This window comes from Lupinus angustifolius, chromosome LG17, assembly GCF_001865875.1.
Source record: "Lupinus angustifolius cultivar Tanjil chromosome LG17, LupAngTanjil_v1.0, whole genome shotgun sequence".
In the NCBI taxonomy this organism is placed as follows: Eukaryota; Viridiplantae; Streptophyta; class Magnoliopsida; order Fabales; family Fabaceae; genus Lupinus; species Lupinus angustifolius.
The window spans coordinates 1,751,136-1,772,646 of NC_032025.1; the positions used below are offsets into that span (position 1 = coordinate 1,751,136).

A 21,511-nucleotide genomic window follows, 5' to 3' on the forward strand; every position below is an offset into this window, starting at 1 on the left:
TGTATTATTATATGTGCATGTTTCTATAACATTACTCCCAATTTGTTCTGTAATCAAAATTTAGTTCATGGTTGTCATTACATAATATATATGATGATTTTTGTGTGTAAGAATACATTTGATTATTGTCCTATAAATTAATATGTCGTGTCTTTTCTAATCCTGAGGGTGGCAAAAAACTTTCAGCAGTCAAACCCCATATATTAAAATCTACATCTTCAATCTTCCACCTCTCTTCCAATTCTCTTTTATGATTAGCTGATTGTTCACCATATCTAGAAACTGTAACACGAGTTCTGCCACTATGTGACACATTTATACCATCCACATACTTATAATCTTCCATTACTGACTCTAAGCTTGTTTCCCAGAATATGTCATTGTCATCTTTGGTTCTCATTGTAAGTAATCTTGAGTCTTCAAATTGAATTAAGAGACCAGATCTTTGACTAAAATATCCCCAAATAGTATGGTGTATGATCTCAAAGTTTGGGCCACTTTGGGCCTCTCTAATAGCTGGACTTGTCTCCAATTTCAAGATGAAGCACTCCTCATCATTTATTATTTTCTCTCCTATGCATGCAGCATCCAGAAATAAATTAGCTGTAGCCCTCGGATCCAATCCCTGTCAAAGAAAAACACAACATAGATGTGTATCCCATATTAATCCCACATCAAAAGTTTAATGTTAAACTCTTAGATTCCGTTTACAAGTTTGATTTTGGAAGGAAAATAAGAGAAACAGAAGATTCAATAATATTTCATAAGTATATTTTATGATTTATCAATCTTTCTCTTTTCTCCTTTATCTTAAAAAAAAAAACTAACTGGCAAAAAACTCTTAATTAATAGATAAGAGTGGTTCCCATGAAAGGTAGGAACAAATGCATTTATAAAAGAGTGTTCCTTTAAAGAAATAAATAATAATAAAATATGAATAGTGAATAATGCAATAAATAACCGAATATAAAACTTTTCTAAGTTTATAAAACATGCATGCATGGAGAGAAATATACCTGAAGGAAACGACGCAAGGGTCTAGGAGCACCTCTTGAGATTGGGGTTTGTTGATTAGAAGAATGGCGCCATGAGACCTTTCCATTGCTACCACAACATACCTTGCATCCTGACACAACCAGCTCTAAACACCACAAGTTTGGATCCTTTTGCCATAAAACAAACCCACCAATCTCCTCAGAGGTTTTCTTCACCTCTATGCTTTCGCTAGTATGGTGAAAATCTGATGCACTTATCTTCACTTGTCCTGTTACACACATACTATCCACTGCATTTAATGCTGGTTGTCCTCCTGTTGCTGCTATATATTGTTGCACTATATATTTCGCTGTTGATGCTTCCTATAACACAATAACTTTATCATCCATTTAAAACATGAAAAATAACATATATATATACACATATACGTTGGAATTTGTTTAACTTTTGTTGGGTATATGTGCTTAAAACTTGTGAACAGTTTAGTTGATAATTAAAGTAGTGAGTATTGAAGATGGGTTTTTGATATTGTTGTAATGGTTAATGTGTTGTGAAGAGAATGTGATTCTTACTATGGAACTATCTTTGACTGGACGGTGGATGGAATGGCCTAATTGAACCTGAAGAGGGATAAGAGGGGAACCAACAAGGTAAAGTAAAAACCGAAGCTCATTTAAACGTGCTGCAACTGCAGGAGAAGATAATTTATCTTCGGTTTGACCCTTCATCCATGTTAACATGTTTTGCAACCGCAATGTCACATTGTTTCCCATGCTTGAAAACATTTCTTCTGGTATTGGTATTTCAAGGACAGTTTCCAACCCATCTTCTTTATCAATGTTTGGACAAAGCCTCCTTAAGGAAGACTTTACAGTTGCTTGTTTCATCAGTGTGTGTGGGATATCTCTCTCTTGTTATGTTTATATTTTGTTTGTTTATTAGGATAGAGAATAAGAAGAAGTTGATTGAAGATGTGAGAAGAGGAAAGAAAGAAAAAGAGAAAAAATGGAAGAGGCCCACAGTCAAAGGCTAAAACACCTTTCTATCTGGGGAAAACCAAAATGAGAGGGTGTGGTTCATTGTCCTTTTGCATAAGGCTCTCCTTGCTTTTAGGTGTTGTGTGGGTACAAATTATAATTGATTGTTGTTGTTATTTGAGTTTCTATTTCAAGATCTAATCCATAATTTTGGCAAATATTGTTTTATGAGTTGCATTAAATCTTCGTCAAACTGGCACCCCATGTTCATTATATTAAATTTTAGGTAGTTTCTCACCCATATATGGATAATTTCTGTGTAAGAAATATGCAGTTACTAAAACAAATGTGCCCGCTAGAAAGTAGACAGTAAGTGAGTTTCTCTCCGAATAAAATGAGAGAGTTCTAATTTGTATGAATATAATTTTGTACCAGCATCAATATAAAGATATTAATTGATTTATATATCAGGAAATTATCTTATACAGATTAAAACTCAACCATTTTCCTTATACAAGAATGAGTTATACTTTTCAACTTTTCATTACCCTAAAATTATCTCTTGAATATTGCCTGATACTATAAGAATTTATTTGTTCATCTCAGTCTAAATAAATCAGTATGTTCCGAAAAGCATTCATGATTATCTGGCACATGGCCGATACACTCAAGTTACCATTATAACATCACTGCATTCAGTTTAAAAGTGTTTTTACTTGCTGAACAGTGAAAATCTTCAAAGGGTAGTGTCCTGACAGAGTCAAAGAATACTACCATACATACAACATGCTAGGTAGAAGAGCAAAAGTTGCGTACAAAGAATTGCATCTGCCTTCACCAACAAGACTACAATGTTAGAATCCATCTCTTAACTGCGTTTTGCCTTTTGTTGTACATCAAAAAGCTCTAGCTCTGGCTTAATAAAGAAATCATTAGTGCGCTGATTAACTTGGTATATGCATTCCAAAACAAAAAAGAGCTTAATATCATAAGTAGACAACAAACAAGTCGAAACCTTTATGCAAGTTCTAATAGGTGCACCTATATTAAATTACATAAAGGCGGAAAATAACCACATAACTAAGTAAAATAGTCATGATAAAAGCTAACATGGTCTGTAAAGATATTTAGAAATGGTCTCAGCGGGGGACTTTTTTCCCAAAGATGGCTTCCCAAACTGCAGGTGAAAATGGTGCTTTCTTGTCCAAAAACTCCCTAACAGCTTTCTCATTAACAGCAAAACCTTTTTCTATTAATGTTTTAATAGCTCCTTTTGCTTCTTCAACACCTTTTTCCTTGCAGAAACCATCTACTAGGCCTACAAAAGTTGTCACATTTGGAGAATGACCTGCCTCTAACATCTCCACACATAATTCAAAAGCATCCTCTAGCCTGTTACATTTGTAGAGTCCTTGTATAAGGACCGCGTAACTGAAAGCATTGGGTGAAATGCCAGTACTCTGCATTTTCCTGAAAATCCTTTTGGCATCATCAGATTTGTGGGCCTTTGTGTAGCCTTCCACTACAGCCGTGTATACGACAATCTCCGGAATAGTACCCTTCTCCCGCATCAAACCAAAAAGTTTCAAGGCTTCCTGAACAAGGCCATCCTTGCACAGACCATCAAGCATAGCCACAGCATTGGGAATAAGACCAGTTTCTTTCATCCTCTTGAAGATCTCATCAGCATCTTGAGGCATAGACTCTGGAGCTGGTTGATTGGGATCAGATCTTGTTGCTTCTTCAACCTCTGAGGGGCTCACTGTTTTATTATCAAATCCAAGTTTGAATTTATCAAGGAAATTATCTCCTAATTGATTAGCATCCCTATTTGATTCTGACATATTTCTGCCTTGAAATCCAAGATCACCTTTGGAAGATTTATTTGTCTTGTCCACTTCACCATGTCTGTCATGGTTGTCATCAAATCTTGGACGGAAGGAATGAGATTCTCTATTATTTTCTCGGAAATGCGGAGGAGGCTGACTGATGGGCTTTCTACCTCTCGAAGGCCCACTTCGAATTGGTTCTGGTGAACGTTGTTGAACGTTATATTCTTCCTGGCTTCTATTGTTACCATTGTGACTGTGATTAAAACTTGGGTTTGAGTGCTGAATAAAAAAATCATCTGATTCTCCAATGGGTTGTTTGGTGCTGCCAGTTTGTTCACCAGTTATGCTAAAGTGACGCAAGGTCGTAAGCCAAGGTGCTACACACGGTTTGGATCGTGAAAGGGAAACTAGCCTATCAATCCAGGAGGAGGATGCATGCTTATGAACTTGTCCTAGCAATGCTGCCATGTGGACCTGTTCAAAAGTTGCATCAATAGAATAAATAACAAAAAAAAAGGAAAACTATGATACATTAATATACAATGAGAGAACCAAACCTATATATAAAATAACAAATCATCTCAATTGTAAGAAAAGTATTGAAGAGATGATCATTATAAATTGATGGAGGCTATTGGAAAATAGAACTAGGATTAATGAAAGCCACTCTCCAAATTCATGAGGTAACTAATACGATAGAAGCAATCATCAAAGAATGAATAAAAAACAAAGATAATGCAGCAAAATGTGAAATAACAAAAAATTGTAGCGAATCACGCGAAGCTGTATTTATGAATATTGACAAATATATAAGAATTAGAGCTAGTGAGTGAGTATGAAGAGATGAATAGAAGGGAAAGTGCAAACCCTAAGGGTCTGTTTGCGAGTTGAGTCTGGGAGAGAGATGGAAGGCTCAGAGCCGTGAAATACATACACTGGTTCTGAAACCTTCCTTTCCCTATAAAACTCAACTCGCAAACGGACCCTAAAACAATGTCACACAGTTGTGTAGCTTTTCATATATTCTTTAATTTAATTAAAATTGGATAAGTTCCAAAAAAATAGCTTATGATAAGTTCTTGTGAACAGTGATGCTATGGACAACGCGTCCTGTTTGACGCTGTGACCATTCCATGGCCGGAAAGATGACTGCCACGGAGGCAAAACCACACGAGTCATGGTTTTCTGGCGGCCGGTGAGCGTCGGAGCTCCGCTCTCCTCTCCCGTGGCCGACGGGCCACGGAGGCTGGCCTGCGAATAGGGGATCCAGGCACTATGGGACTTTGAAGAATGTAAATAGGGAATTGAGATACAAACCTTAGTTACGGTACTGCTTTTCTTTTTCTCTGGTTATTGTTTTTTTTTTGCTTCTTTTGCTGTGTGGCTGCCTCTGGCTGCTTATTTTTTTTCTTTGTAGGGTTTAGTTAAGTTACATTTTTTCTTAGGGTAATTGCCACTCAATCCTAGAAATGTGTTTAATTGTATACATGCCCCAAAAATCTTTAGAAATTTTGGAATTATCCGAAACGAAATTTGGTGTTAACCCTCTTCATAGCATGTCCAATGCCTACTGAATCAAAGGTGGTTTCTTCTCTCTTTTGCATCAACTTGAAAGTTCTCATTTTTTTATTGTGAAAATCATTATCATGAATTTCATGGTATAAAGTTTTGTTAACTTTATAAATATTACTTTGGATGTTGCTTCATCCAAACACTTTTACGTCATTAAAATATGAAATACTTAGGATTAGGAATTGAATTAAAGCATGCTGGGTGTTCTATAGCATCTTTATGTCCATATTTGGTGATGTCCTTACTCTACAAGTGACATACACACTGATATGTGGCACACTCATATTCTTGATCATTCTCTGCCCTGTTCCTAAGTCTATTCACTAATTGACTGAAAAATTATGTGAATAATATAGTTTGACTATACTATTATATATTTGGTGTATGTTTTAAAGTATTTATAAAAATAATATAACTTTTATTTATCGACAAATTTAATAGGAAATATAAAATTAATTTTTTATTTTCGTAACTACTGGACAATGAATAATCTGACGATTAATTTAAGATTGATCGAAAAGACTCAGTTAAGCTTATCAAATCATGAAATATTTATTACCCTAAAAAATGAATGAAAAATAAAAGAAGGGAAATAAAATAGAAGGAGGAATTAGATAGCGTTAGGTAATACTGAAAGCCTACCAGTGCCACCCACCCCTTTTTAGGTTATTGTGGATGTAAGCGCAGAACACAAAGAACCAGATAAACACTCCAACAAAATCTCCCAAACTATCATAACACAACATAACCGGTAAGATTCATTTGAGTTCTTCAATCTCCTCTTTACATTTCTCATGTTTCAATTTTATTTCTTTCACCCATTAGTATTACCCCTTCTCTTGTCTCTACATCTGCTGCGTAAATTTCTGTAACTTTTAAACTTGAATTCAGTTTTTATTCTCATTTTCAGATTCTGGGTTCATTTCAAACCTCTTTAATCAAGGGTTGGTGGGTGAAAAGGAATGAACTTGTTTTTATCTTAAATAACACCGAAGGTTTCACATTTTTCTTCAAGGGAGAGACTAAAGTAAGGGTCTTTAATTGCATAAGGGACTAAGATGCTATCTGGCATTGTTTCAAAGCTGAATGCTACCATTTACTGTGGCATTCCTGAAACTGTAACAAGGCAACAAAGAGTTCCAACATCCTTGTACAGGCACTCAGTTCTGTCTCTTTCTTCACTGCATTCTACTCATAGCTCTTCACATCATACAAAATCTATGGCTGCTTCAGCTTCCAATGCTGTGTTGGGAGATGTTTACGTCGACGACTTAGCCTCAAGCTGTGGCAATGTGCTAGACTTAACAAAACCTGCTGGTGTGTACTTCAAAGATGGAACTCGTAAAGGTTGCTTGAGAGCTAGTGTTATTCTAAGAAGATCACAACCTTTGTATTGTACTCTTTTTGCGGGTTCCACTTTTGATGCTGCTAATTGGAGGAATAGGAATTCGAGCTTCTTTCGTGGACCATGGTCAAGGAAATTCTCTACTTCAAGCTCAGCCGGGACTACGCATGATGTTTCATCTGAGGGCAGCACTCCGGACCAGTATGTGAATGCTATTCATTATAGTTTAAACTTTAAATTCAGTTTGTATGAATTGTTGTTTTCAAATAATTTAATTCTTATAACATAGAAACTGATACTTATAATTTTTAAAAGAAAGACCGGTGATGCTTTGGTAAGATCCGCAGATAGTGAGTCTTGCTGTTTTCATTTTTCATATTCTGAATGATTTCCTGTGAGAGTCCAATTTTGCTTTGTGAGCTATTAATTCAATAGCTTGGCAGTTTAAGAATATGCCCATAAATGTTATTTTAACTTTCTCACTCCCAAAACTTATGAGTACTGGGTGCTGTTATTTTCAGAACTATTGCTGCCCGCAAGGTCTTGAAGATGGTTTCAGGATCAAGTTACTTACCGCATCCAGCTAAGGAGGAGACCGGAGGAGAGGATGCTCATTTTATTTGCAGCGATGAACAGGCAATTGGGGTTGCAGATGGTGTAGGTGGCTGGGCAGATGTTGGTGTTAATGCGGGATTGTTTGCACAGGAACTTATATCCAATTCAGTGAGAGCAGTTCAAGAGGAACCCAAAGGTTCCTTTAATCCAGCAAGGGTGTTAGAGAAGGCACACTCAAAGACGAAGGCCAAGGGTTCATCAACAGCTTGTATAATTGCCCTTACTGATGAGGTATAACATTTTTTCCTTTGAGTTTTGAGGAGCAAAATAATCTTCTCCATTTTTTGTTAAAAAACTAATTAGACTCTTTATAGCTTGTTCAATGCCTACTGAATCATAGGTGGTTTCTTTTCTTTTCTTCTCTTTTGTAACATGAAAGTTCTCATATTTATACCGTGAAATTATTATCATGAATTTCATGGTATAAAGTTTGTTAACTTTATAAATTTTACTTTGCATCATCATAGCACTTTTGTGTCATCAGAATATGAAATACTTAGGATTAGGAATTGTATTAAAGCATGCTGGTGTTCTACTGCATCTTTATGTCCATATTTGGTGATGCTCTACTCTACAATAGTGACATACACATCGATATGTAGCACACTCATATTCTTGATTATTCTCTGCCCTGTTCTTAAGTCTGTTCTTAAGGTTATGTTTGGTGACCAGTGAACCCCACCTCATTTACATACAGCCAGTCAAGCTATTCTTACTAATAGTAAACTTGGGTAGGTTGTTTCGACGAGCTAGTATAAAGTGGGAAAATAACACCAACTTATTAATTGTTTTCTGTGTGTCCTTTTTCTTGGCCCAGGGACTACATGCTATTAATTTGGGTGACAGTGGGTTCATTGTGGTTAGAGATGGAAACACCATTTTCAGATCCCCTGTTCAACTGCATGGCTTCAATTTCACATTTCAATTAGAGAGTGGCGACGGAGGTGATCTACCCAGCTCTGGTGAGGTAAAGTACACTTCTATTGGGCTTGGCTTATGCTTTCTCTAGGGACAGTGTTACTATTACATTAGTAAATATGAAAAATTCTCAAAATTTAGCCATAACTTTTGAGACAACGACAATAGTGTCTTGTTTGTTTCTGGTAGCATCCTCTCCACCATGTGATCCATGTTTTATGCAAGATTTCATGGGGAGACTTGTGGGATGGCTAAGATTTTTTATTTTCACTCGTTGGTACTTGGTACAAGGGGTGAAAAGTGAAAATAAGTTGCATCTTGTTTTCAACCTCCCCTCATTTTGTACTCCAATCAATTGTTACATGATTTTTGCATTTCAAATTTTTTATAGCTCCATAAAAAATTCCACATTCTTTTTCTATAAAAGAATTTATTCCATTCCACTTTCACTCCTACAAATTAAATGAATTATCTGGAAGATCATTTGGTTTTTGGTCTCCCACAATCATGATCTAGCATTATCCCTATTATTAAGCCTTATGGCAAGTGAAGTTCATATTTTTTTTCTTCAAAAAAAGCTTATAAATTTTGTCTTGGTGGAAAGTTAAACAAATTACGCATATCTTTTGCAATGATGTATCCAGGTTTTTACATTACCTGTTGCCCCTGGAGATGTAGTTATTGCTGGAACTGATGGCTTATTTGACAACTTGTACAATAATGAGATCAGTGCAGTAGTTCTAAATGCAGTTAAAGCTGGGCTTGAACCCCAAGCAACTGCTCAGAAGATAGCAGCTATGGCTCGCCACCGCGCGCTCGACAGGAATAAGCTGACCCCGTTCTCTATTGCTGCTCAGGAGGCCGGATTCCATTATATTGGTGGCAAGCTTGATGACATAACAGTTGTTGTGTCATACATAACCAGTTTTACTAGTGAGTGAGTTTTTACCTGTCTTCACTTTGCCATATTCACATTTTCATATTTCTTCTGCGATGGCTGTGTAGCCATGCTTGGCTTTCATTTTTGACCTAAATGCGTTTATAATTCTGATAATACCTCTCTCAAGTTTGTCTTATTACAGTTATAGATATTTTCTTTTCAATGTAATATCCCAACATCAGGTGTAATTTAATGTTAAACTGCTGGTGATCCAAATCCTCATTTCTCTATAAAACGTGTCACTTCTAACCATGCATGCATTACGATTGAGGGAAAACGTTTTACAATGCTTGAACCCATGAAAGTTTAGAGGCCCCAAGACTTTACTAGTTAATTAAGGAATTTGGATTTCTCAATCCTGCTAGGCTCAAAACATCCGAAAACATTGCCTTTTCGATTGTAAACTGTCCAATGGAATTAGGTAGGACCTGATGATAAGAAATAAGAGCTTTTAGTCTTTATGATTTCAAGTGTCTCAAGCAAAGTAGTGTAGTACTCTAGTGATCCAATGCATTGTTATACTCTCTGGTAGGGATGAGTAACAACCTACCCTTCCCTCTGCTTTATCCAATTTCAATTGAAACCACTACACCTGGTGGACTATGTAAGGAATAAGCATGGCTTATGGTCACCAGTATCTATTCAATTGTATTCAGAGTGATGATACCTCTTTGGCTCAAAGTAGACCGTGCATTTAATTGTTGCAACAATTTTATATTTTAATAATATTTTTTTCAATTGCCTTTGAAAATGATTTATTGTCAGAATGTAGAAATCATTTTATGTCATTCATTCTCACCCTTACTATGAAGAAAAAATGTTATTTGGATCTGCAATACAAATTAGCACACTGTAGCAAAAACTTCAAACATAAACCTTCAACTGGTTAACAAACAAGCAGAAAACAGAGAAATAGATATAGAAAAGGAAAAAAGACATTTAGAAGTTTCTTATTCTAAGATACATCAGTACCCAAACCTCCTAAAACAGAATCACTCGTTCTGTACTCTAAAAACTCTCCTTCTTTAAAAGCTGCTCCTATTACCTTTGTCCTCTACATCATCACCATCTTGTTCTTGATGTCTTCTGGCTTCTTCTTGCTCCCATTCTGCTGCTCCTTCTTCTCTGCTTCTTCCCCTATCTCCCCTTCTATGTGGCCTCACCCCTCCCCTTCTCCCCCTCTCTCCCTCTTCTTCTTTTTCTCTTCCACTTTCTTGCTCTCTCCTCTTCTCCCTCTCTTCTTGTTGTCTTCTGGCTTGTTCTTGCTCCCTTTGTGCTTCTTCTTCTTCTCTTCTTTCTACATGTTTTCTTTCTCTTCTATGAGCCTTCCTTCCCCCTTCTCTCTCCCTTTCAGCTTCTTCTTCTTCTTCCTCTTTTCCTTTTTCATGCTCTCTCCTAGCTTCTTTTTCTCTTCTCCTCTCCCTCTTTTCCTGTTGCCTTCTTGCTTGCTCTTCCTCCCTTTTTGCTTCTTCTTCTCTTCTAGCTCTTTCTTGCTCCTTCTCTTGTTCTTCTTCTTTTTCTTCCTCTCTTTTCCTCTCCTCTTCCTTCATCACCCTCTCCTCTTCCTCAGCACATGAAACACACCCGGAAATGATGGAATCGTCTTGCGAAGCGAACAGCTGGTCAATGGTTGTGTTACTCACACCAAAAGAGGTGCCCAATATATGTCTGTCTAGAGCTCCAAGCACTGATCTCTTTCCAGCTAAAAACTGAGGATAGTTTTCCTTTGCTGCAGTGCTGAACCCCAGAAAAACAAGTGAGTCATTGTTGAATGACATCTGAGCCATTGGATGAAACCTTGGCACCACAAAAACATCTCCCTCCTTAACTCTAAACCTCATGTTTCTGCATTCTTCCATCTTGTCCTCATTATTTTTTCTGTTTGCACAAACTACTCGGACCATGCCTTCGCCTTCAAGTACCACTGCTATCTCTGTTGCAGTGGGGTTCCAATGTGGCCCCAACATTGATCCCTTAGATATATGTTCACAAAATCAAGTTAATATAGTTTCATAGACAAATACAATAAATAATAACCTGAAATTATATTTTTATTAGTTGCTTACCGTGGTCAAATTCACCATTAGAAATCCAATGTTGGTACCCTTCAATGATTTTAGCTTCTTTTTGGTCACTGCTAGGCTCCAACCATTACAGTTTTTGAAATCAGGGTCTTTATCAAAGATGTTATATGTTTTGCCTTTTTTGTCATTGGATGGAATGCCTAAGAAGTCACTAAGAACTAAAGCCTCTAATTCCCAGAATGTTTTATGCTCCTTTGAATTTGCATGCACTATAGCTGGTGTGTCGGTTTTGTTTGTGATTGCTTCAATCAAATCCCCCGGCACCTTCAAATATCAGAATTTAGAGCTAAATTTTATGCCCCAGATAGACACCTAAGTAGGATGACTAAATAAAATACTTGTAGTCTTGTAGAATTATATGCCATTGTTATTTGAGACCAATTATGAACAAAAATCTATGCACAGTTGCACATTGTGAAGCTAAAGATACCTTAAAAGCTGCTTGAATGATTTTTATATCAAATCCTTTGACCAGTTGATTGATCCTCGAGTATGCGCCGATTGATGGATCCTGCAATAGTGGTTAACATGAACAAGAACAGCAATTAACAAAGCTTAGAAGCTTCAATTCATTATTGAACAATTCCAATGAAAGAATCCATCTGCAACACTTACATAAGTGGTATCGTCTGTGTTGGCAAACATTGCATAAATCCTAAGTTTCTTCCTCTCTGCCTCCAAGTTGCTCTCTATATAGAAAACACATCCTTCATTGAGCTTGAATAGATCTCCTTCACACAAATCAGTCCTCCTAGTACCACCATCTTCAACTGTCCAAGTCACCCTTCCACTCCCTGAAACCAGTGTAGTTGAATGTCATGAAGTTAAATTTTTTATACTACAATATTATACACGGCATGAGTTGAAATAAAGATTGACCCACATAGTTCAGAAATGAAGCACAAGTTTATGAATTGAGTATTCACAATGAGTATGACATAGTTAAAATATAGAAATATAAAAAGGGTACCTGTGTGGACATAAAAGACCATATTTGCATGAAGAAGCACAGGAAGAAACACAGAGTTTGGCTCCAATGTGAAAAACTGAAGATGATAGGATGGTGCTCTATGTCCACCCTTTATCTCAATGGAAGATATATCTCCATATTCAGTGTCAAATAATGTTCTCCTCTGATCCTTCTCCACCAAACCACCCACATGAGTTTTGACATGGTGCACCTCATTTGATGTATTCACTCCATGCAATGATATTGTAAGGAAGATAACTAAGACCAACCAAAATGAAGAAGCTAAGAAAGCTTTGTGAGGTTCCATTTTGAACTTAGAATAACTTTTGGGTCGAAATGATTTTGATCATAGCTAAGGTGGCTCTATATAGAAGAAGGTGACTAGCATTTTGATAGCTGCGTGTCTTGTTTTAGGACACGTGGAATTGCATTTCAACACATGGCAGTTGAATGTATAAGTTTGTAGTCCTAATTTCCTACAGTTTATGAGAAGTGGATCACTATGAACATATGATCCCAAATTTTCGAGTTTTCTACTCTACTTTATACTGTTTTACTTTCTTAAATAATACTGAGATAACCCCGGAATTTCGAAATGATAGGGCTTATATTTTTCTTTTTTCATGCCGAGGACAAATACAGTGACAGTGTCACATGCTTTTTGGTCCTCACAGTTAAATATATAATACAAATTTTTCCTCTTAATTCTGTCATAATTATAAAAAAAACATATATACATATATATACTGGCGTTTTTTATACTATATGATTGCTATTTTGCTCTAATATCAGATTACAAGGGAGTGACAAGAAATTTGTAGTTTAAATTTGTGATTGCAGCATCCAAATAGTTTGATTAAGTCATGTAAATTTGTGATTCAGATTAAAAAAAATGTTGATATCAACACTGAGGAGTAAGGAGCGAGGATAAAATCTATAATAAAAGTAATTTTTGTATGGAGACGTATATACGTAGAGAGAAGCAATTAAATCTTGCAAGCACATTAAAAATTTAAATTTAATTATAAATGATAACACCAATAAACATAAATGTATTTGTTTCTAAATATAACATATTACATATGTCTTGATACAAGTTTTTCTCCTAATTGACATAATTTCTTATGCACACTTATGATGAGAACTTTGGGTTCACATCGACTTATCTTAAGTTAAATCCGTAGCCCTAAGAGTTCAACATTGCATAACCCAATAATAAAAATATATATTTAGTTATCAAAGGTTTTTAACAACGGTCGTTTATATATTAAATATATAGATATGTTAAACATGTAGTTATATATTTTATAAAATATAGTTATAAATTGGTCCATTTCATAAAAACTTATAGGAGATTTTACATTTTTGTCAGCAGCTCAAAAGTTTAAAAGAGCAAAGGCGCACAGCCATGCCCACACAAAAGAGAACAATAAACAAGCCCAAGCATGCTTGGTGAGGGCCAACAGAAAGAGTAAAATGTAATGATTTTTTCTCTCTAAAAACTAGTTTAGAAATTCTCCTACTGGCAGATGAAGGTAACAATTTCGCAAGGCCCAAATAGGATGGGACCCATTCGACCGAACAAGGCCCAAATAGACATGGATTAGGTACTTACGTCATTCTCCCGTAAGCCTCATAATTACATCTGACACTTCATTTAATGCGTCTTTAATTGGATTTTGTCATGCCACCTGTGAAGTTTGTCTATCCCCTTGAGCCAAACAAGTCCAACTTGGAAGCTTGTGTCACCTCGCATCAAGTGCTATTGTTCCTGACACCTCATTCAATGCATCCCCAATTGGGCTCTGCCATGTCGCCTGTAACTCCAACCTGATAGTACGGTAAAAAACAAACCTACTATGCGGCAGGGACAAGTTTGCTATACTCCTACGACACTTACTATGAGTCACCATGAACCACTGGATAGATGATACGTCACCACATCATTTACTATAAATAAGGGGTGTCCCCTAATGGGAAGTATATTATATTATCACATTATATCATATACTTCACTCACTCTCATAAAAATATTAACTCTCTCATTCATTGCTAGCATTTACTCTCATTTATTCTCCAATAATCTTTCATAGATTCATACAGACTTGAGCGTCAGAATACCTTTTCAGAGACCTCCCCGACAGGTCCACGCTCTACAACAACCAAATCAGAAGAATGCATCACCCAAATACCGAGATTTAACCAACAAAGTAACCAATAAAGAACAATATGAGTTGTAGGACTGTAGGAGGGTTGTAGTATAATTCATTATATACTTGAGTATAGGGATGTAGAGGTAAAGGGATAGCCGGAGAGTTTTGTTGTTGTTTTTTAGAGTTGAGCTGGAGAGTAGTTCTTTTGATTACTTGTATGCACTAGAGAACTGAAACTAGCAGCCTCTTTTGGGCTTCAGCTTTGGGTTTATTCTTTGAGGGTCCATTTTAGCCTCCCATCTAACAACATTAACATCCCATTTTAAATGTGAAAAATCCAATTTACCCTTCTCCTCAATCAAACTCATCCACTTCCCTCTCACCCTTAAGTTCTCATACCCTCCCATTTCATTTTTTGTTTGAATCTTGTTGGAGTTATGCTATGCATGAACTCTTGCCATGATTTTGAGTCATCTTAGGTTTGTCTTGATGCAATTGAGTTTGTAAAACTTAAGAATGTGTTAGGGTCTATTTTGTGGACTTGTTCTATTTTTTGTCACCCTTCATTTTTTAAATAAAAAATATGTATAAAAAAATAAGGTTGTCATTGTGAGGATGAATAAGCCTTGTCTGATTTCTTTTTCTCAAACTAAAACCATATAAAAAACATGATAAATTTGCCTAATGGTTTCATATGAGCATTGACCAATTTTTTCATTTTCAATACTATCAAAATTATCTCTCTAAATAAATAATAACCAATATGTAAAGTACATCACAAAGTCAAAAAAAAAAATTAGGATGAAAGTTATATAGGGAAAGTCGTAAAAGCCAGGGCATGAAAGGAGACTAGAGATGAAATTTGAAAAATAGAATTATTTAACAAAAACTTTGGGCTGAAAATTATATAAGAAAAGGTTACAGAATATAATTTACATTTGATTTTATCTATATATGAGTCTTGTAACAATTGATTTATGATCTTATTTTTTATTAATAATAGTAAAAAATAGAAAAAGATATATCATCATCCTGGCACGTCTTATCTCTAATCAAATTATCAAACTCATGAATTTGTGATCCGGACGACAAAAATTCCTTTTTAAGTGAAATGTGTGAGTTTGTAACGTCATTCATTGAAATGGCTTAAAACAATACAAAACCAAAAATCTTTCAGTCTTTTCCCTCAGACCACAAACGTGTGCCATAATGTCTCACATCACCACCGACGTACATATATAAATTGGAGGAATAACATGCAGAAAATAAATTGAATCAAGGGTGGTGTATGTTTTATATTATATACCCTTGTCGAAGCATATCAACATATATATCTTATGTATCCCCTATAATAAAGCTTTGGGTGTGGCATTATAGCATAGAGAAGATAGAAGATCCCTCACCCACTATTAATGAAAAATCACATCGTCCACTTCTTCAACAACCTTTAACTTTATAAATTTCCTTTTGAAATTGAAGTGGGTGGATGGACCTCTTTATTTGACCCATGATATAAACCACAAGAATCTCTCTTACCTCTCTTCTTCTTTTGTACTCCACAAGCTTCTTTCCGCGTTACTCTCGTGTCTTTCTCTCCTTAAAACCTTAATCGCTAAGGCAAATAATATATACATATATTCACTCTATCTTTCAAAAACTTAAACTATTACTTATTAGCTCTATAATTTTGGAATCGTAACGAAATGGACCCCTTTTCATTAATTGAGGAGAAACGAGAATCTCACTTCAGAATATTTATACAACCTATCTGATTTGATGAAAGTTTATGCATGTTTGGTTTTTGATGTTTTCTTTTTTAATTTCGGTTATCATGGACTCTTATTAATTATACAGTTTTTTGTAAATTTTGTACCTATAAACTGGACTTTCTGATATGCCAAATATAACACTGAGCTTTTTTATCCCACTAAATGATAAGTCTTATAATATAATAATATAATAAATAAATTGTTAAAACAGGAAGAAAAAAAAAATTATTTGGAAATGATGTGTTTATCACAAGGAAAAGTAATCTCCTCGAGAGTTAGTGTTAGTTAGTAAAAGTGTTCTAGCTAGTACTATCCCTTTTCTCGATACGATTTTCCAATGTCAACTTACTCTTTTTTATTCATTAAAAAGTGATCTTAAGCAATATGTTCCCACGTTATGAGATCAATTTTTTTCGTGTTTCTATAATATTTTTCTTCAGATAAGTAAACGACAAACTTTTCCATATAAGTGAAATGTCCAATAAATGTATTTCCATAATGTTTTTCTTAAAATATATACAGATCAAGTTCAAGAATACAGATTTAAAATATCCAAACTCAAACACTTAGACAATGCATGTTAGTAACCAAAATTGAAAGACATTATGATAATTAAACTAGTCTTCCATTTCATGTCCGAGAGTAATATTGGATGGTTAGAGTAGGAGAATATACAAGAACAAGAGGCGATAATTTACTTTTTCTACACAAGGGGGTAGCTAGCATTGGATCCCTTATAGTTGTTGTGTCTATAGGATCCTAGTTAGTGATCTCTAGTTGAGTTACACCACATGCTCATTATTTATTTGTTTATATAAGTTCGAAATATTCGAATGTGTGAATGCAATCTAAGTTATTGTAAATAACTAGTCAACAATAGTAAAAGTCTTATAAAAGAGTATAATAAACACAAATCGTGTAATTGGTGGTCATCAAAGATCAAACGCATAATCTAACTAAGTAATGACAAAGTATGTTTCACATAAATTAAATAAAGAAATGTAAAAATCGTATATTATGTTTCGAAGAGCAAATGGACATAAAGACACTTTATTTTTTTTAGGTAACCAAACTTTCTGTCAAAGTAAATATAAACAAGTGATACATGTTTGATTTCTCTTAAATAAGGTCTCAGGTTCGAGTCTTATGAATAAAAAAATACTCGTTCGGAGAGTTAGCCCCACATATCTGTCGATATTCCCAATTCGAAAAGTATTATCTCTAATACAAGGATACCTGTGAAAAAAAAGTGGATATAAACAATGTTATGTTAAAAAGAAAAGGGAAATAGGTCGATGATTATTGATAAAATAATAGGGGTACTAGATAAAAATATTTAGATACTTAAATGAATGGACGTATATATCTAACAGAGTGAAAAAGAAATCGATAATGTGTCACGTATCATAGCTCAGAACATATTCCTTCATCACTATTAAAACAACCAATAGCATTCGCGCATATCCGACAAATGGCGGTCCAGTGGGGTCCATTTACATGTCAGCTAATAGCCACTCACGTCATCGTTCCACGTCAACAACTAAGAATTTTATAATCGGAATCGCTGAATGAGAATGAATAAAGAATTTTATAATTCATTAATATTTAGTTAAGATTCTTTTGCTACATCAATAATTCAATCACTAAAACTCAATTTGAGTGCTAAAGATTCTCTCTCATCATTAGAAAATATGATCAAGTCATGACCTTATACCTATTTAATTTTGATCCATGTTGATTTGACAAAAACAAAGTTTAAAATAGAGGAAGGGTGAAGATTCATGGAGCATCACACTTTTTTTTACATGATGGTAGAGGATCCTTAACCTAACTTAAGACATTTAATTTTTTAGTACACATGCTCTTATATGATTAATATGGGACTATATAAAAAAAAAAGTGGGAATCCACTTATTCCAAAAATAAGTTTTTTAAATTTATTTTCAATCATAACCATCAATATTAGAGAAATCTAATGATTTAGATATGCTCACTAATTCAAATTATTGGATTTCTCTAAAATTGATAACTATAATTGAAAGTAAATTTTAAAAAATTACTCTTAAAATACGTGGATCAATCTCCCTTGACAAAAATTAAGTAAAACACTATGAATATAATAGGAGTCACCATAGTCATATTAAGACTTCTGATCACATTGCATTTACGTCTTAAACTAATAGTTTCTGCAAAATCCTCTTAAGACTAATAATAAAGAGGACTAAGGCGACTCTCTAATGCATTTACCCTTAGGAAAATACATGGTTTAAGACTAATAGTATCAAACTAATTTAACTTATTGACTTTGAATTAATCAATACTAATATAATTTTAACTCGAATAACATAGATAAATTATTTGAATATGTTTAAGATAATATTGTTCCACCATGCAATTGTTTTTTAAGGAAAGGTAGTTGTGTCAACTATTTTATGACTAATGTACTTATCCAATGGGAATAAAAGATATTAATTCATAAACTTGGATCCAAAATCAATCAACCAAGAACCCTATTCAATGTAGTCTTTGTAACTTCCCTCCTTGCACTCTCTCTCGATATGTTGATGCTAGCCATCATTGGTCGTCACAGTCAGCACTTGCACCAAGTTTATCAGATTTCGTTCACCAATATGTGTTAGAATTTGATTCAAGATCAAGTAAATGGTAATTGAGTTTGATATATATATATATGATATCATTGATTCAACCATCTGCTAGAATCAGATAAACTTGAATAAGAACCTTTTCAGGTTTGCTATCCGAATTGTAATTGATTAACAACCCAAAAAGGAAATAAGAAAGGATCAAAGCTACTTGTCAAAAATGGTATTGAACAATAATTTTAATAATGAACAAAAAATCAATTAATTCACTTTCATAGCGTGGATATATGCTACTGAATTCTTGACAAGTACGTTTATGTTCCCTTAGTCTTTCTGTTTAGGTTAGTCCTTTAAGTATAACAATCAAATATTAAATATAATAACAAAATCATGATTCTTAACCTATAAAATAAACTAAAAGAAAATAAAGTTTGAAGTAAAATAATTTATTTATTTTGGTGAAAAGTAAAATAATTATTGAAATTGAAGATAACAAGGCAAACAACACGAGTATTCTCTACTTTGTTGCCAAGTTAGATTTAAAAGTTATAAAATATACAGGTAGAAGCATATTCTAAAATGGCAATATAATTTATTTAACTTGTACTACAAGTCTGCAATTTAGCGAATGTAATTATTAATGATAACGATGCTTTATAGCATAAATGAAATAGTACCAAAACAAATAAGCTGAGGCAAAAGTATCTCTGCATCTTAACAAGTACCAAAAGTCCAATTTAAAATTTTATTGAATAAGTTGGTCCTCTTAAAAGATGCAACTGATTAAGATTTGGACTAAACGGACTATGCATTAAAATGTCAAAATGCAGAGGTCAAGTAAAAGCTAGGGTAGCAAATAGTATTTTAAACAGTGGAATCACTGGAATGAAATGTTAAAAGAAAACAACGGTATGAAACAAAAAAATGATGAAAATCTGCCATAAGAGAAATATAGATCTATTAATCATTTCCGCAGAAGAATAAAGCTAAATTTCCTTCCTGATAAGATTCAATGGAACATAATTTGCAAACAATTTTACACGATATGAATTCACAATTCAGTCCATACTCCATATATTTTTTACTGATCACCTTTACCTAACATTTTGAGCTAGTCAAAAGTGTCGTGATTCTTGAAGATTGGAAGCCTCTTTACTTATGTTAGACCCATTTTGACAATTGACATTGGACATATAAAACAGAAAGAATACCCACTATTCCAATTTTGTTGGATATTTCAAGTGTGAATAAAGAAATCCTAAATTTAGCAAAAATAAATGAGTTAAAGAATATATAAGTGGATAAATCTATGGACCTAATGCCTTAAAATTTTTGGTCAAGATGTGATGTCAAATACATTTCTATGCTCATAGAAAAATATTGTGACCCATAAAAGAAGACCTCCCAACAGATTTCTAAATATAAATTATGGGTCAGATCGACGAGAAATTAAAACACAATTTAGGATTAACGAATATAATAACATCTCTATGAAATAAATCTATTTAATTTTAAAAATTATTAATTGAGAATTTGGTTAAGACCAATAATGTTGAATGACGTGATAATTTATCCTCATAAAAAACTTTCCGCAAACCAGGCCCCCTGGAAAGTAGTTAATTATGGACCTTAATTTCCCAAAGCTTTTCCTAGGGTATAAATAAAGATTGGTGGTGCTATGCTTGTATTTGGGTCCATTTAGAATTTTTGTAGGTCCAATTTAAAGAAGATGTGACGTAACTTGGATACTTTAAACCTTTAACGCCCGCAATTTGACTCTTTTGTCGTTTTACAATTGAAAGATCTTTTGACATGTGGCATAGAGTTTGCCTCTAGGTGTGCTTTATTCCATGAAGCACTAAAAAGAAAAAATGTCTAAAAAACAGAGGATTGAGCATGAGTTCAAATAAGTTTACTTTATAATCATCATTGTATTCAAGATGGAAAATCACCTTTAATTTATTCATTATTTATTTTGTATTATTTTTTAAAGAGTTAATAATAATTGAAAATAAATAATATATTATTAGTGTATAAAATTTTTATACTATTTAATGCATATATTTTTCTCTCCTTAAAACAATATTGAATGACATAAAATATATACTATTTGATTTCTCCCAACTAAGGTGCTTTTTAGTGTAGATATGTTTTGATCATCCTTAGGGAAAGAAATATTAATATCTCAAACAACCACGTCCTTAATCTTCGACGAGTAAATTTAAGAACTTATTGTTGGTAGCGATATAATTTTCTTTTAATTTAGAGATATATGAATAATTAACAAAATAATCCTATGAATTGTAATTCAGTATTTTTTACAAGTTCAGTTTTGATATATATTGGGTATAAATTTCTTTCACACTATTAATCAATAAAATATAATCAGATGTGTATATTTGATGTATTGATTATAAAAATCAAATATTTTAAACCACATGAGGATGATTGGAGGACAATAACTTATGTAAAGAGTATCGACATTAAATCAATCTGGAGTTAAAAGGTGACGGTACAAGTAATTATACAAGGTGCCTGTTGAAAAAGTTGAGCTTTGAGCTTTGAGCTTTGAGCTTTGAAGCAAAAAAGCTATAAAAAAGGTAAGACAAGTTAGCGTGCCTTCATCTACAAGCCTGATATCGATAAAACAGAATTGTGGATGGAAGCATGGTCCTGTGATATGCTCCATAGGGTGTAGAAATGAATGATAATTAGGTATTTGATATTTCATTCCATA

At 34.0% G+C, this 21,511-nt stretch overlaps 4 protein-coding genes across 6 annotated transcripts; 1 reads left to right on the forward strand and 3 right to left on the reverse strand.

Annotated features, from left to right (window-relative positions):
• Positions 1 to 2,241, reverse strand: LOC109330757. Its single transcript, XM_019565036.1, has 3 exons — positions 1,569 to 2,241; positions 1,017 to 1,358; positions 1 to 625 (listed from the first exon to the last, which is right to left on the reverse strand). Exons 1-3 carry the CDS (start codon positions 1,881 to 1,883, stop codon positions 131 to 133), a joined length of 1,152 nt encoding a protein of 383 aa, XP_019420581.1. The 5' UTR covers positions 1,884 to 2,241; the 3' UTR covers positions 1 to 130.
• Positions 2,895 to 5,179, reverse strand: LOC109331420 (pentatricopeptide repeat-containing protein At4g38150). 2 transcript variants are annotated; one of them, XM_019565899.1, is made up of 2 exons: positions 5,123 to 5,179; positions 2,895 to 4,279 (listed from the first exon to the last, which is right to left on the reverse strand). In XM_019565899.1, the coding sequence occupies exon 2, from the start codon at positions 4,271 to 4,273 to the stop codon at positions 3,113 to 3,115; it is 1,161 nt and encodes a 386-aa protein (XP_019421444.1). In that variant the 5' UTR covers positions 4,274 to 4,279; positions 5,123 to 5,179; the 3' UTR covers positions 2,895 to 3,112. The 2 variants fall into 2 exon arrangements, with proteins under 2 accessions (XP_019421444.1, XP_019421445.1); XM_019565900.1 differs by lacking the exon at positions 5,123 to 5,179 and adding an exon at positions 4,790 to 4,794.
• Positions 5,985 to 9,386, forward strand: LOC109331419 (probable protein phosphatase 2C 55). Its single transcript, XM_019565898.1, has 6 exons — positions 5,985 to 6,128; positions 6,288 to 6,372; positions 6,406 to 6,923; positions 7,244 to 7,568; positions 8,155 to 8,304; positions 8,900 to 9,386. The coding sequence occupies exons 3-6, from the start codon at positions 6,436 to 6,438 to the stop codon at positions 9,194 to 9,196; spliced, it is 1,260 nt and encodes a 419-aa protein (XP_019421443.1). The 5' UTR covers positions 5,985 to 6,128; positions 6,288 to 6,372; positions 6,406 to 6,435; the 3' UTR covers positions 9,197 to 9,386.
• LOC109331418 (vicilin-like seed storage protein At2g18540) lies at positions 10,001 to 12,740 on the reverse strand. 2 transcript variants are annotated; one of them, XM_019565896.1, is made up of 6 exons: positions 12,250 to 12,740; positions 11,895 to 12,073; positions 11,710 to 11,790; positions 11,262 to 11,543; positions 10,319 to 11,168; positions 10,001 to 10,273 (listed from the first exon to the last, which is right to left on the reverse strand). In XM_019565896.1, exons 1-6 carry the CDS (start codon positions 12,554 to 12,556, stop codon positions 10,221 to 10,223), a joined length of 1,752 nt encoding a protein of 583 aa, XP_019421441.1. In that variant the 5' UTR covers positions 12,557 to 12,740; the 3' UTR covers positions 10,001 to 10,220. The 2 variants fall into 2 exon arrangements, with proteins under 2 accessions (XP_019421441.1, XP_019421440.1); XM_019565895.1 differs by having other exon boundaries at positions 10,001 to 11,168.

Coding starts and splice junctions, on each gene's coding strand:
- LOC109331418 (XM_019565895.1), bottom strand. CDS start 12,556: ATGGAACCTCACAAAGCTTTCTTAGCTTCTTCATTTTGGTTGGTCTTA. Junction 12,074..12,249: donor GGTCTTTTATGTCCACACAG/GTACCCTTTTTA, acceptor CACTGGTTTCAG/GGAGTGGAAGGGTGACTTGG. Junction 11,544..11,709: donor TCATTCAAGCAGCTTTTAAG/GTATCTTTAGCT, acceptor TGATATTTGAAG/GTGCCGGGGGATTTGATTGA.
- LOC109330757 (XM_019565036.1), bottom strand. CDS start 1,883: ATGAAACAAGCAACTGTAAAGTCTTCCTTAAGGAGGCTTTGTCCAAAC. Junction 1,359..1,568: donor CAGTCAAAGATAGTTCCATA/GTAAGAATCACA, acceptor ATTGTGTTATAG/GAAGCATCAACAGCGAAATA. Junction 626..1,016: donor CCTTGCGTCGTTTCCTTCAG/GTATATTTCTCT, acceptor TTTCTTTGACAG/GGATTGGATCCGAGGGCTAC.
- LOC109331419 (XM_019565898.1), top strand. CDS start 6,436: ATGCTATCTGGCATTGTTTCAAAGCTGAATGCTACCATTTACTGTGGC. Junction 7,569..8,154: donor TAATTGCCCTTACTGATGAG/GTATAACATTTT, acceptor TTCTTGGCCCAG/GGACTACATGCTATTAATTT. Junction 8,305..8,899: donor ATCTACCCAGCTCTGGTGAG/GTAAAGTACACT, acceptor TGATGTATCCAG/GTTTTTACATTACCTGTTGC.
- LOC109331420 (XM_019565899.1), bottom strand. CDS start 4,273: ATGGCAGCATTGCTAGGACAAGTTCATAAGCATGCATCCTCCTCCTGG.